This window comes from Heloderma suspectum, chromosome 4 (genome assembly GCF_057233095.1).
Source record: "Heloderma suspectum isolate Gila_16-S chromosome 4, 16-S_ref, whole genome shotgun sequence".
In the NCBI taxonomy this organism is placed as follows: Eukaryota; Metazoa; Chordata; class Lepidosauria; order Squamata; family Helodermatidae; genus Heloderma; species Heloderma suspectum.
The window spans coordinates 204,413,731-204,430,010 of NC_139461.1; the positions used below are offsets into that span (position 1 = coordinate 204,413,731).

At 43.2% G+C, this 16,280-nt stretch overlaps 1 protein-coding gene across 1 annotated transcript in view; it reads right to left on the minus strand.

Annotated features, from left to right (window-relative positions):
- Positions 1–9,004: 9,004 nt before the first annotated feature.
- Positions 9,005–16,280, minus strand: part of DNAI3 (dynein axonemal intermediate chain 3) — a 35,760-nt gene continuing 28,484 nt past the window's right edge. The window contains exons 19-22 of the mRNA XM_084851632.1: positions 15,646–15,850; positions 14,317–14,408; positions 13,265–13,384; positions 9,005–9,449 (exon numbers count right to left, since the gene is read on the minus strand). Coding sequence (XP_084707758.1) covers positions 9,300–9,449; positions 13,265–13,384; positions 14,317–14,408; positions 15,646–15,850 — 567 coding nt within the window. The 3' untranslated portion in view covers positions 9,005–9,299. The remainder of the gene's footprint in view (positions 9,450–13,264; positions 13,385–14,316; positions 14,409–15,645; positions 15,851–16,280) is intronic.

A 16,280-nucleotide genomic window follows, 5' to 3' on the forward strand; every position in this document is an offset into this window, starting at 1 on the left:
GGGTGGATTACAACCAGTTAAAAAACTTAAATGCCATTTTAAGACACATACAAATATTTAAAAGAATAAAGGTGCAATCCTATGCATGTTTAGACAGAAAAGAGGCCTACAACTCCCAGCATGCCCCAGCCAGCATGGGCATGCTGGGAGTTGTAGGCCTTTTTTCTGTCTAAGTATGTTTCAATAATACAAATATTTAAAAGAATAAAATACAATATAATGCAAAACAATAAACAGCACAGAAATCAATACAACGGACATAACCTAGAACTAGGTCTCTAAAATGCCTGGGAGAAAAGGAAGGTATTTGCCTGGCAGCAAAAAGATAACAATGTAGATGCCAGGCAAACCTCTCTGGGGAGTTTTTTTCCCAAAAGTGGGGTGGTACCACTGAAAAGGCCCTCTCTCTTGTAGCCACCCACCTAGCTTCCTTTGGAGGGAGCGCCTGGAGCAGGGCCTCTGAAGATGACCAAAGGGTCTGAGCAGGTACCTGTGGGAGATGTTCTAAGTTCTAAGGTTTCTGCTAACTGACTTTTTAGATTCAGATCTGAGGAGGAGCATATTTGGTTTTGCTATCATAAATAATAATTGACAGATTTTTACATCTACCATGAAGGGTTAATGGGAGGGGTCATAACTCAATGGTTGGGTAAATGCTTTGCGTGCAGAAGGTCTTCAGTTCGATACTTGGCATCTCCAGTTAAAAAGATCAAGTAGCAGGTGATGGATTTTCTGCCTGAGGCCATGGAGGAGACAATATTGAGAGCCAGTGTGGTGTAGTGGTCAGACTGAGAGCTGGGAGTTCCGGGTTCTAGTCCCCACTCAGCCATGGAAGGTCACTGGGTGATTTTGGGCCTGTCACAGACTCTCAGCCCAACCTACCTCACAGGGTTGTTGTTGTGAGGATAAAATGGAGAGGAGGAGGAAAATGTAAGCTGCCTTGGGTTTCTTGCAAGAGGAAAAAAGGCAGGACATAAATGCAATCAATCAATCAATCAATTGAGCTAGATGGATGGTGTAAGGCACGGTTGGTGTCTGGCATGGTTGGTGTAAGGCAGCTTCCCATTTACGTATTTATGAACTGATCTAGCCCTTTTAAATGCTACTGTATAAATTGGCATTTAGCAGTATGTAGTGAGTTTGCTGGTGAGCAATATGGTGGACTTCATAGCATATCCTATATGTTGTTGGTAGCTACCTAGAGACTTGTGTAGTTTGGCCTAGCTGGCAGCTTTCTAGTTAATTAAGAAGCCCTTTCACACAGGCTAGTAATTCGCAGCTTCACTTGGAAGCTGTTTTGGTCAGCTGGATTATGTCATCCTAGAAGATCAGTTTCACTTCCTATGGGAAGACAAGACCCCCTTCTCCCCATCAACTCCTGGGCTTAGAGAGAAAAAAACTATACAATCAAGCAGGCTAGTTTTGGTTTCTGGTCTCGCTTCATGGGGGAAAGTGTGATACCAGCCTGGAGAAACTTGTGGCTCTAGGAACAACTTCTTGTCTATCTTGGGGACCCAGATAGACACCCAGCTGTGACAGCTTCATTGGCTGAGGAGAGGTGTGAGCTTTCTTTGCATATTTATTCTGCGTCTATTTTCTATCAATAAACTGTCATTCTTTTGCACAAGTGGCTTTGTTTCCTCTTGGTTATCTAAAAGAATCAATTTTGACTGGGCCCTGACAGAAACAGGACCCCAGAGCAAGACACAGTATATTCCATAGGCCACTTGCGTATTGTGAGAAAAGAGTGTTATTCATTTTTTATTATTTTATATCTTGAAGTATGCCTGGCTTCTTCAAAGTCCCTCTATTTCTGGGATTACAAAACAGCAGAAATGAAAAGTTCAGGGCCCACTTTCTCTCAGCACCTCCTTGATTGCGTGTGTGTGTGTATGTATATAGGCGCACACACACATTTATAGAGAGCTTCGGCTATTGGGTGGTATAGAAATGAAATAAATAAATAAATAAATAAATAAACAAATAAATAAAACCCCTCTAGCACATCTGGCTAGGGATGGGCAAACTCACTGTGGTCTGGGTTGTGCACCACTCGCTGGACCTCCACCGGCCGGCCACCCCTGCTTGCCACTCACGGTGAACGGTGCGTGGCTGCCTGATCCCTCACTGAGCCGTCATTTTGCATAAAAATGGTGGTTCGGCCTTTTTCATAAAGCCCGATTTTACACAAATGGCAGCCATAAAGCAGCCATTTACACAAGATTACAGGCGTAACTGGCCATTTATGCCTATGATCTTGCGTAAATGATTGCTTTACAGCCACCATTTGCATAAAATCGGCTTTTATGAAAAAGGCCGAACCACCATTGCTTGGAAGGGAGCAATGATCCTCACACTTGCTGACTTGGCACGCGTCGAGTCGGGCAAACGCGGGGATCCACGGACTGGCATCCAGGAGGCTGAGCCAGTGGTTCCTCGGCAGTCCTTGAGTCCCAGCCAGATGCCCACGACATCCCTACATCTGGCTCCATTTTCCTCAGCCTCCCACGCCCTTAGCTATCCTATCCTATCCTGCCATGTCCATGTCACCTCAGTGGACAGTATCCAATAAGACAAGAATATGAATGTAAATTACTTCATGCCAGCATAAGGGGCCTCTAGCGCTGCACAGGGGTGTGATACTTCAGGCCCAGTGGCCAAATCTGACCCTCCTGGGGTCCCAATCCAGCCATCTGGGGATCCCCAGAAAGTCATTGATTGATTGATTTCATTTATATACTGCCCAATAGCTGAAGCTCTCTTCCCCCTTCCCTTGGCTTCACCCTCTTCCCCTGACAGCTGGTTTCCTGGCTTTTGTGCAGTTTTTCCCCCATTCTAAAAGGTTGAAATGCCTCTTTTAAGGCTTTGTTCCTGGCAGGAAGAGCTTTAAGCTAAAATATGCTGATATTGTTGGCCCTGCCCCTTTTACCTTCGTCCTCCACTGTGAAGTGGAAAAAATACCACATGCATTATTAGCATGGGCATGTGTTGCTGAGGTGCCGAGAGTCACATAGGAAAAAGGAGGCAGTGATTGAATTAGTACTAGAGGATGGTGGCTGATTAACTTACTATGCATGAGTCACAATGCCTAGCAGGGCCCTTCTCTTTGGAAACCGGAAAACTTCCTCTGAAGGACGTTCGTAGCCCATTGACTCAGCACTGCGCCAAATAGGGACCGAAGCTGACGTCATGTGCCTTGTTACTTGTTTGTATAAATACCAAAGTTGCGCACTGTTCTGGGTCCAGCCCCAGGGGGCCACATTGGCAACTCTTGACTGCACCACACCTTGGTGTTCTGGTAATAATACCGCTTGAACAAAAGTTGGTGTCTGTTCTCTGGCCGAGCCCGGCAGAAGGATGAAATTCTGCAACAATTGGAATGCGGCCCCCGAAAGCTTATCTGAAATAGAATTTGGCCCTCAGGCTGAAAAAGGTTCCCTACCCCTGTGCTAGCGCATTTCCAGTCGCATTAGCTGGCATGACCAGTTTTCTGGGGAATCCCATCATGCCAGTTAACCCTATTGGCGTTGTGCTAGAAGACCGTATCATTAGTGCAACTTAATTTATGTTAGTGATTGTATCTTATTGGATACTGCACAGAATCTCCTTTATATAGAATAGTCCTTTTCATGTGTGAAAGACACCTGCATCTCTTCTGCCCCTCTGCAACACAATGCCTTAGTTCTAAATACATCTCCATGGGAGCAAGTCTAATTTATTTTATTTCAGTGGAAGTTCCAGTGCACGTGGAACTTCAGTTGAAGGCTGCATGTGCTCTTAACCTTTTTCTTTTTTGCTTGAAGTAAATGCATTTAATGCCTTTCCCAGCGTGACTACTTTTTTGTAAAATCCACACACTGCAATTATGTCCATTGTAGCTAAGTTCCTGTTTGCAGCAGTTTCCCCCTTCGGTGTTTAGAGTGGCTGTCCCATATTCCATAATGGTGAATAAAGGAATAAGAGCAGAGAGTCTGAGAAAGATCGCTGAATTACACCCACTATATCTGCCTCCCTTTGTCTGTGCCCACCTTTTGTGCATGCCTGCTGACAGATGGGAACATTGTAAAGTACACATTTATTGATCTAGCCCCCCCCCCCCACATACACACCATATGGTTCACCAGGAGGGTCCATATGTCTTAATCGGGGCTGAACCTTTGAGTTAATTCTTTGGGTACCTTGGTAGTTCATTTTGCAAAAGTCACTGAGAAAACGAGTGTTTTATGGGCCAGCCAGTTAAAAAAAAGAAAAAAGGCTACATGGATATTCTAAAAATAGTTGGAAACTTCCCATGCAAAAGCCAATCCTCTGGGATTTCTACAGCATAAATCTCTAAATCTGATAAACCTGATAAACTTGGGACCCATCTGGTAGTTCGATTGCCAGGCAACAAACCTTTAATGTTAGAGGGCTCGTCTAGCACACAACACACAAGGACAAGATTTGCAGCGTGCTGTTGTCCACAATAGTCGATTTGTTTTTAAAAAATGGCAGTTGTGGCTGTTCTCTAATACTTGAGCCATGTGGGTACATTTTGAAAAGGGAATCCACCTTTTCCTGCACTTTAGTCTCGCTGGCTGGGTATACAGGAGGATGGTGAACATAGTTTTAGGGCATTACTTGTCCATCTTTTTAAATGATTGTGTATGCCCTAAGATCCAAATGTGTTTCCAGAATCATGTATTACTTCTCAGACAAAGAGTGTATATATACATCAAACTATATCTATACGATGGAGATGTTTCTGAGTAACAGCTGGATTGTATCTTTTTAAAAATGGGGGATCAGCCATTGGTTGTTTGTTTCTTCTTCCCAGTAACCCTTGGGAGAGTCCCAGGTACAACCTGACACCAACTCAGTACCTGGTAGAGCCTCATTTGAATGTCTGCAGCCTCCTCCCACTTTTGATCTTAAGACTGTAGCCAGATGTAGACTCCATGGCTTGAACATCAGCCCCTTTATCTCCCTCCTCCTTTTTTTCTTTGTTTAACATCTTGCAGGATGAAGAGTTCTGGGGAACTCGACAGCTTGCAAAGCATTTTGTGACCTTTGAGCAGGCTCAATAAAAGGTATTATTCTAACATGAATTTTGTTTTGTTTTTTAAATGCAAACGTGGCTACCTTCGTTTTTTCTGCTGTCTTTGTTATTCACTGTATTATCTGTGTGTGTGTGTGAGAGAGAGAGAGAGAGAGAGAGAGAGAGACAGCGAGCGAGCAAGCAAGCAAGCAAGCAAGCGCGGGAGAGAGAAACATGCACATCAAAGAGCTAATTACTGAAAGATCCTTATTTGCACAGGGGAAAGGAGGAGAAAGATAAATTTAAATGGCCTTAGTCAGTTTGTGTCTTTTTAGTTCTTGTATAATTGTTATATTTTTAATGTTAGCTTCCCACTCATTTTTATTTTATTTGCTACATTTTTATACTGCCCAATAGCCAAAGCTCCCTGGGTGGGTCACAAAAGTTCAAACTTCAAAAATACATGATAAAATACATTACAAAATATAAAACCTTTAAGTAAGTTTAAAACAGAATAAAACCCAAGTAAAAACCAGGGTAAAAGCCAGCAGCAGTGTAAGGATCTAAAACACACCAACACATTTAAAAACAAAACTGAAGGCGTAAAAAGCCAGGGGAAATAAAATGGTCTTCACTTGGCACCAAAAACACCACATTTGAAATATCCCCCTGCTGTAATCAAGCGGGGCTGACAAGTCTTTGGATTTCTGGATTTCTACAAGAATTGTTTGCTTTGATCAAAGCAGAGCAGGATCATGGGATACCACAGACTGGCAAGAATTGCTTTGCAAAGTGTCCCCATGTCACCATATGGACACATCTGGTTTCTGCCCATGTCACCATATGGACACATCTGACAGCAGCCTCTGCCAGCCACCACAGTGACTCATGGAAAGTGTCAATTCGTCTGTGCAGAGTCTAATCTGTCCTTCTCCGATACCTTTAATTTCCGCTTAATGGGCTCTGCTTGGTTACCTGGTCTCTGACCTGGCTCCAGAAACATAGCAACAGGCAGAAAGGACATTGTGAAAAGCCTTGCCCCAACTGATAACAGCGCTACATTAATATTAATGAACTGCTGCTCATTTACACAGGTAAATAGTAAAGTTGTTAGGAAATTGCTCTCCTGCTGCAGCAAACAGCCAATATCTGCTTTTGTGTGCTAAGGGAAAGACGCGTTTTCCAGTGCAAGCTGATTTCCACTGTGGAACAGTGTCTCTGTCTTGGCTTTTTACATGTTGAGAATTTACTGGGCATTTAGTAATTTGATTTTAAAAAATGATGTCATTGACCATAGATGAGCAGAGGTCTTAAGAATCTGACATTTTCCATACATGTCTGGTGGTGACTTGAGAGGTGGGGGAGAAATTGTTAAAATTATGGTCTGCTTCAGGCCATTATACTTACAAAATGAACACCCAGCATGGAGTCAGTAGCTTTACTACTGTAATTTTGAAAGGGTCTATTTAGCTGCATGGTTTCTTTTCCCTCTAACCTCTAAAGGTATTGGAATGGGATCTGCCTTTTTATTTAAATCAAGATGTATTTAAGAAATATACCTTTAAGAATGAAATTGTGTAGTTTACCGAGATTTTGATCAACCTAAGTATGTTAAACAGTACAGGCATCAAACTATTGATCCACTGAATACAGGAATTAAACTGTATTTAAAGCAATACTAGGTGGTCAAATTTAGCTTCAAAACATAGCTATTGAAAGCTATCTTCTGGCTGTGTATTACTTAGTTTTGTCCAGCAGAAAATGCTTTCAAGCACTTTCCCCCTTTCAGGAAGGTCAACACTGCAATGTATTGCTAGGAATCAAAAAGTTAAACTTTATTTTCAGAGCTCAGTAAAAGACTGAAAGCCTTTTTTGATAAAAGGCTTGAAAACTTGATATGGCTGCCTAATAGCCCAGCTTGCAAGTATTTGTTTCTCAAAATTTCATCTCAGTTCACACAATTGGTGGTTCTTTAGAATGAGGCCCTTTTTTATCATCCCACACACCATATTTCATTGAGAGAATCCTGCCAACTGACTTTAAAGCTTAAGCCCCTAAAAGCATATAGCTACAGAAATGATACTAAGAATTTTCAAAGTGGCACAATTTTTCTCTCCAGATCTTTCTCAAAATGGGGGTATGCAGTCATTCCAGACCTCAGGGTCAAATTGCAGAATTATAATTTCTCAAGAAGTTTGATTCCAACTATTTAGGCTTGAAATAAGATAATGGTTTCTATCCCACTACAGGTGTTAATTTATCAAAGCTAGGCTGATAGTTGTGAATGGCCACTTTGCTTATCTTAATTTTTACATATGTAGAATTGTCACAGGCTGTACTTTTTGCATTTCACTCCTATTTGACCCCCCACAATTTACAGTACTCCTCTCCCAAGAGCACCAGCCAAGAATAACACTTCACGTATCTGATGAAGTGGACTCTAGTCCATGAAAGTGTGTGCCATATTAAATCTATAGTATTGAAGGTGTTCCAAGCCTCTTTGGTTCTTTTTGTTGCTCGAACCTAATATGGCTGCCTCTTCAGATGTTGTTCTCAAAATGGGTGTGCTCTCTCCCCCTTTATAGGGGGAGAAAAGCGAAAAGGGAGCAGGGAGCAGGGAGCCTAGAGCTCTCTTAAAAGGACTTGCTGGAGACTTGGGGAAACATGGAATGGAAGGAGGGCACCCACAAGTCTCAGATTAACATTTCAAACTCTGGGGATCACCTTGCTAAGTGGCCGATCTTATTCCCTTTTCCTAACCTGTCACTGTCAACAGCTGTCAAATTAGCCTATCTGCAGTTTCATCTTGTCAATTTCTTTGTATGTTTCCTAGTACCCTTAGTTTCCTTTGACAGCTGAAACATACAAGGGCTTTGACAAGGCAAGGCTATATATATTTGACAGCCATTGACTTGCACAACTGTGAAATCCGACCAAAAAGAATTACGAACGCATTTGTGCAAATTCTTGGGGCCAAAAAAGAATTAAAAATATCATGGCCCCATTTGCACAAATGTCAGGGCAAAAAAACAAAACAAAAAGGAGGGTTGGCAAATGCAGGACAGCCCCTCCAAGGTGTCATTTAGGCATTGTCACAGGTGAGGGAGGCTTAAAGAGGCTTGGACTGGCACTATCAGGAAGAGTAGCAGGGGGTTTTGCCACTCTTCCCGAGTGGCTCTGCACCCGATTGCCACAACTCACAATGGGTTAGCTCTGCCAGGTTCAGACAACACACCAACCCATCATGAGTAAAACAACCCCTACAACAAGCCATGGGCTGTCAGGGTGGCTTGTTGCCCCCAAACAAGATAGCCTGTGGGAAGCAGTCCAGGTTCAGATGACACGACAACCCACCATGGCTTGTTTCACATGTGCAAACCTGTTGTGCAACCTTTGTGCAAACCCAGTCAGTGTCTTTGGATTGGAGTCATTCTAAATATGCCATTCATATGAAACATTTTATGTAACAATTTATACTACCCTTAATAAAATTGTCTGACAATTGTCAGAGATAATGGACTGTTCAGGGGCTAAACCTAGCATATATAGGTGCACTCCTATATGTGTCTACTCAACAGTAAGCCCCACTGAGTTCAATGGGACATAATCTCCAGTAAATGTATATAGGATTGCAGCCTCAGTGGCTTTAAGGGCTGAAACATTACCGAGGGGCTGCTCCTCACATTACAGTTTCATATGTGGAGATCCATGCTCCATGAAACTAATGTGAGAGAAGCTGTGTTACAGCCTCGTATGTAGATCTGGACAAATGCCAATGCCTGCTTGCACTTCCAGGTAACTACACTAATATGAGATACATCCATAAGTTTTCTGTTCTTATGCTACAACTTATGCACTGATAATGGTCCTACCTCACAACAATTTTTTTAATATTTGTATTCTGAGCCTCTGATGCATTAATTAATCTCAATGCTAGATCATTTGTTTGTATTGTGAATACGTAACTTAACCACATGTGAAAATGTTGCCTTTCTATATATTTATTATACATATTGTAGGGATACATATAGCATATAGAGCCACATTTTATTTGACCTTTTTGGCGGTTCCCTCCCACTACCCAAGGAGACCAGCTGCTAATTAAACTGAACAGCAGGGTGTCACTTTGGCAGAGGTGACTGCTGCATTGTAAATTTCAAAACCAGTTTCATATGAGAGTCTCCTCAAGCAAACACATGGCTTTGGATTGTGCCCATTCTAACTATGTTGCTCATAACAATTTATACTGCCCTGAACATAACAACAGTGGTTGGCACCAAAGCTAGACAGTTCTAGAGGGGCTAAATCTATCTGGTCCCTTCAGTAGTCCAAGTCGAACCAGAATGTTCTTCTCTAGTTCCAAAAACTCTACATAGTCTTGCTGGGTCTGTTCTTCCATTAATTCTCTTGATCGCTGACCACCAACTGCTTTCTGCAAGGGAGAAAAATGAAAAATGAAAAATAAAAAATGTTCTGAGATATAGAAAAAAGGCAATTCTCAAAGCCTTGGAGACAACATCTTATGTTCTTGAAGAAAACCCAGCTTCTAAAATACCCAAACAATATTTTAGTACTAAAGCACCTTAGTACTCAAGTATACTCTAGTACAGGGGCAGGCAACTTGTAGCCGTCCAGACGTTTTGGCCTACAACTCCCATGATCCCTCACCATTGGCTATGATGGCTAAGGCTGATGAGAGTTGTAGGCCAAATACCTGGAGGGCTACAAGTTCCCTATCTCTGCTCTAGTACAATATAGTCATGCTTCACCATCCCTGCTGCCTCAGATATGGTGCCATACCCTGGACAGGTGCCAAGAGTTAGAGCACTACTGTTTGTAATTTCTCAGCCAAGAAAGGCACAAGTCAAATGCTATCTGTATATTAACAGATATCACTCTCTTAAGTATCTTAATTAAGTATTAAGTATTTCATGTCTGTTACATTTTACATTACAGTCTTACATTTTCACAGTAAATACCCCGCCAAAAATATTTTCCACAGAGGCTGGGTTCAGACATAATGCAAAACCATTTTGCTTGTTTTCGTGTCTGAACCCAAGCCTGTCCTGAAACCATGTTTTGTTCAGACGTGACAAACCAAGATCTGAAGCTACAGTTGGAACCTGTTTTGCAAAGCAGTTTGTGTTAACAATGGCTTGCAGTTATCACAGTTAGGGCTATTAGGTTCTGCCTCAAGAGGATGCTGCAAAGGGGACTTTGCTTCCCTGGGTGGGTCTCAAACCGTTGTCCCAAGAGGACTGTGTTGCTGTCCGCAGGGCCCCTTCCCGGGGAGCTATATGGATGTTTATTTATTATTTAAAACATTTCTATCTCACCCTATATCATTAAGATCTCAGGGCAGCATACAGATAAAATCAATGTAAGCAGTATAAAACAATAATTTAAACACCTAAAAACATATTAAACTATTAAACAAGCTAAAACCAGTTAAAATCTGAAACAGTTAAAACAATGTGCTAGGGAATGCATTTAGCCCTCAAAGGCTTTGGTAAAAAGCCACGTTTTTACTTGGCGCTGAAACGAGACCAATGTCTGTGCCAATTGGGCCTCCAAGGGGAGGGCATTCCACAACCAGGGTGCAACAGCAGAGAAGGCTCTCTCCCATGTCCCACCACACTGTATGTCTCGTACTGGTGGGATGCAGAGGAGGGCCCCTCCAACAGATCTCAGTTCTCAGGCAGGCATCTATAGGGAGAGGCACTCCCTCAAATATCGAGGCCCCAAGCTGCTTAGGGCTTTAAATGTCATCACCAAAACCTTGAATTCTGACCAGAAGCATATTGGCAGCCAGTGCAATTCCTTTAAAACCGGTGTTATATGGTTTTTATACGATGTTCCGGTCAGCAGACTAGCTGCTGCATTTTGCACTAGCTGCAACTTCCGAATCGTCTTCAAGGGCAGCCCCACGTAAAGTGCATGGCAATAGTCTAATTGGGAAGTTACCAGCGCATGTACTACTGCGGCGAGGTTATCTCTGTCCGGGAAAGGCCGTAGCTGGCGTATCAGCCGAAGCTGGCCCCAAGTACTCTGGGCCACAGAGTCCACCTGGGGCTCCAGTGACAGGGGTGGCTCTAGGAGTACTCCCAAGCTATGCACCTGCTCCTTCAGGACAGGTTGCTTATCCAATTCCCAGACTCGAGAACCACCAATCCACAGAGCTTCCATCTTGTCAGGATTTAGTTTCAGTTTATTGGCCCTCATTCAGCCCATTATAGCCTCCAGGCACTGATCCAGCACCTTCACCACCTCAGCCAACTCCGACGACAAAGAGAAATAGAGCTGAGTATCATCAGCGTACTGGTGACACCCCACCCCAAAACTCCTATTGACCTCTCCCAACGGCTTCATATAGATGTTGAACAGCATGGGGGATAGAATAGAACTCTGTGGCACCCCCCAGCTTAAAAGCCATGGGGTAGAACAGGAATCCCCCAATACCACTCTCTGGAATCGGCCTTGCAGGTAGGAGCAGAACCACTTTAGCACGGTGCCCCCAACTCCCATCCCGCAGAGCCGCTCCAGTAAGACACCATGATCAATGGTGTTAAAAGCCACTGAGAGATCCAGGAAGAGCAACAGGGTAGCACTCCCCGTCTTTCACCCGGAGTAGGTCATCAGTCAGAGCAAGCAAGGCCATTTCAGTGCCGTACCCTGGTCTGAAACCAGACTGAAATGGGTCCAGATAATCAGTGTCCTCCAAGAACACCTGAAGCTGCCCAGCCACCACACGCTCAAACACCTTGCCCCAAAAAGGGATATTGGCAATGGGGCAATAGTTCTCACACCCCTCTAGGTCCAGGGAGGCCTCTTCAGGAGAGGGCGCACGACAGCCTCTTTTAAGGCAGCAGGAACCACCCCCTGACGGAGCGAAGCATTTACCACTCCCCGGACCCACCCAGGCAATCCACCCCTGCTAGATCATATAAGCCAAGACGGGCAAGGGTCAAGCTTACATGTGGTGGGCTGGACTGATTCAAGAGTCTTGTCCACATCGTCAGGCTGCAACAACTGAAACTGATCCCAGGAAACACAACCAGACGGAACACTGGACACCTCCCCAAACTCTGCGATAACTGTGGTGTCAAGTTCTGAGCGAATATGAGTGACTTTCTCCTCGAAGTGTCTAGCAAACTTATCACAGCAGATGACCGAGGGTGCCAATCCCAGTTTCTCTGAGCCTCAGCAAGATCCCACCAGGCCCTTCACCACTCGGAACAATTCTGCTGCTGTTTTGGGTGTCATCTTCCTCCTCCACTCTCTGTGCATTGTGCTCAAAACAGTGGTTATGAGGAGCATAAAAGGTCTGACTCCCTGTCTGGAAGAGGAGATGGGAAGTAACTGGGTCGTTGCTTGCTGTACCACTGACACTGATGCCAGTAGGCGGTACTGTGTTGTCTTGCATGCTGCGTGTGTGTGTGTGTGTGTGTGTGTGGGATGCAGGAGTGTGTGCTGGGGACATGTCCCCATTGTTAGGAGTTCATTAGCTGCTTCTGTGTGTCATGCCTGGCCCAGGCGTGACCCAAGAAGACTCCTTCTCATGTGGGCTTGTCTGTCATTTTGCTGCCATTTTTGTAGTTGCTGGCAGTATGTTTTTCCCAACCATGCTGAGTATGCACAGGATACAGAGACTATTCCACCAGTGCAGGGGTGGCCTATCTCTGCTCCTGTTGTAATGTGAATATAGGATTGCTCTGCCCCGAGGCATGAAAAACTGTACAAATCTGCCAAGTGAGAATATGTTTTCTAGCCCACAAAAGCTTACGCCACAATAAAGCTGCTTTTATTAGGTACTATGATATTGTGTTTTGTTACTAGGTGAAGCATGAATTGGGTTAGCATGACCCTTTTTTCAGTGCAGATCAAAATGTGCAACTAAAGGGAGCATTTCCAAAGGGTGGCCACCAAGAAAAAGCAAGCAAGCATTACATTTTATAGGTTCAAATAAGAAGCAATAACTGCAGAAGCACTAATGGAACAGTGTCAGTAAAAATATTCCTTCTTAGAGGAAAAACACAGGTGCTGAGAAAATGCACAACAAATTCTCATTGGCTACAATCCTATGCACACTGATTTGGGAGTAAGTGGGGCTTACTTCTAAATAAACGTGCCTAAGATTGCATTGTTTGTGAATTAAAGGACTGGAAAGTCAAAAGAACACTTGACCAATGGCCACATTTTCAGCATCTTAACAGTGCTGCTTTTCTGCTTTTCTGGAGAAGAGCTTACCGTTTTCATCATCGTTTCATGCTCCAGTGCTGCCCTTTCTTGATCTCTGAATTCTTGCCGCTGGTCAAAAAACTCCAGGTGCTTGACTTCTCGCTCAAAGTAATGAAGAACACTGGAACGCTGGTGTTCCCAGTGTATTTTTAGTTTATGACAGGCATGTTAAATATCCATTCACAAACACAGTTCCCCCAGTCCAGCTAAGAATTGAGTGTGCAGAAGCAGACTGTCTCATTACAAAAGCATAGAAAGAACAGGAAGGGGAGAACCATGTACACCACCTGGCCTGAGCTCCTTGGAGGAAGAGTGGGATATAAATGCAATAAATAAAAATGAATAATGCTGCAATCCTATGGATGTTTAGGCAGAAAAAGTCCTACAATTCCCAGCATTCCGAGTTGTAGGACTTCTTTTTGTCTCAACATGCATAGGACTGCATCTTCAATCTCTTGCTAGATGAAATGACGGATGCCCCCAGACAGATGGCTTCTAGCACTACCCATCAAAAGACATTCTGCAGCTATTCCATCTTTCCCTCCTTAACGGATTTTCTGTGGTGAGCAAAAGGATAGACACAGCGGTGGGAAAATATGGATTACAAATAGAGGATGTCGTCATCTGTAAAATACTGTGAATGAGGTGGGGCCATTGCACAATAAAAGCCTTGTGTGTGTTGTTCCTCCCTAAATGCAGCTGCTAGGAATTTGGCAATAGCACTAATTGGCTGTTCAGGAAGGCTGTCCTCCTTCCCACCAAACAGCTGATTGGTTCAATGGCCTGTGTTCCTCTGTTCCTACCTCAGTCCTCAACAGCTGTTCTATACAATTACTGATCCTGATGTGGTTGCTACATGAACGTATGGTTGCATTTGCACCATTATGTGGCAATCATATCATATATGATATGATGTCTCATCTGTAAAGGTCGGCCACATCCAATTTGTCTGCTAGTCAACAAGAGTGCCACGGCCAAACCAAATGCAAGCTGTAGCTCTCTGAAAATCCCATGCAAAAACCTTCTCATGCCCCACAGGGCTTGTGGAACAGGTTACAGACCTCATTGCTGGAAGGGTGACTTAATGTCCATGAAATTTCTAAAATATGTAGAGTACCAAAGTCATCAGATACTGCTAAGAAGTGTTGCTTTGCTGTAAGAGAAGACAAAAGATTTTATTGCAGAAGGAGTTGTGAAAACAACTACACAGTAGAATGTTTGCATTCAGCATTTCTGGCAGATAGGGAATGAGCCATAAATGTTCACTTTGGGAATCAATACTTATACCTTGTTCCTAACCTTGTGGTACTAAAGCCTGCCATATACAAAAATCAGATTGCTCCACAGCCTGACAAAGAATGAATTTTTTCCCTGTTGCTGCCTTTCCCGCCATCCTGTCTTGTCCCCCACCAATGTCTATTAAATTGGAACCCCCAATTACAGTTCTGAGTTGGACTCTAGGCAACCAAAGAGGAATAAATCTTTCATCATGTATGCATACCGTACATCAGGAGTGGGCAACTTACAGCCCTCCAGATGTTTTGCCTCACAACTCCCATGATCCCTTACCATTGGCTATGCTTTCTAGGAATGATGGGGGTTGTAGGGCAAACATCTGGAGGGAAACAATTTGTCCACTTCTGCTGTGTGTGAATATCATAATAAAATGTTATGGCAGGACCAGTGATTGCAAATGTTCAAAGATGTTAGTAGAGCTAACTCTTAGCCATGTGACGTTGAAACCAACTACCACATGTTACACACAAAACCATGTAACTGAGACCATGTGTTGTTCTTTAAAATAAAAAGCCACTAGGATAGGATGGAATTTAGCGCTGATCCCACTTCTTTGCTCCAAAATTGCATTCCCAAGTGCCTTCCCCAACTCCCCTCATGGGGTTTCAAGATACTATTTGCCCCAGCAAGCCTTCAAAGGGCTTTGGAAGCCACTTAAGGGTTCTACCCTTAAAGGCAGCTTAAACATAATTTTAAGTAAATAAATAATAAAGCAGCCTTTCATTAAAAAAAAAATGTCAGGGCTCTGTTGCATTTGTGTGTAATGTGTAGTTGGCCCAAGGCCTATTTTGCAACACTTATATTCCCTATTAGCTGCTGAAGACAGAGAGCTATGTGCAGATCAGGTTTTGTGCCAAATTTAGCTGCTGCCTTCCTTGCTCTTTCCTTTCCTTCCCAAACCTTTCAAGACCATTTTATAACCATCTAAGCATTTGGCACAAGTTGATACCATCATCTGAGTTGCCTTCATCTTTTTTACATTGTCCTGCTACCTAGCAGCCACTTCTTCTGCATATGCCATTGAGTCCTAAAGACAGACCCACTGCACCATTACATTCAGAGTAGGAAAATAAAAATCTAGTATGCTGACATACAAGAGTAGATCCAGGGTTTGATGCAAGTAATCAGCGCAATACAGACATTTTGGGTCTGAGATGCTTCATGTGTTTTTTCCAATAGGTCCCAAATGTCGATATTTCCATCTTCTCTTCCAATAAAGAAAACACCTGGTCTTGATAAGGACCAGTGTCCAACAGTGTATCTCTTTGCTGCACAGCTTGACTCAAGGAGTGGTCCACTCTTAATTAAAAACACAAAAGGCAAAAGCCAAATAGATGCATGAATAAATATTGAAAGAAAACTGTTCATCTAACACTGTTCATCAGCCTCTTTCCTGTTTTTTGAGAACTTTTGCCATTTCCCCATCTCATTAAAATGGAACAAAAAACCCAACCCAATCACTGTGCTGGGAAAAAGCTTACATTGGACAACCACATACAATTTTGCAAATAAGTACTTTTTAGAAATGTGTGAATATGATTTAACTGCCATAGGATTTCAGCAAATTTGGTAGAAATGTAATGTGATCCTACCGTACCCTCAGTTTACGCATACTGGGTGCGGATATGATTGTTAATAAATTCCACTGTGCTGGCAGAAAGAAAAGCTATGCTTGCATAGTGAATTTACACAAGTAGGGACCACTGGAGTAAACCTGGTAGGACACCAG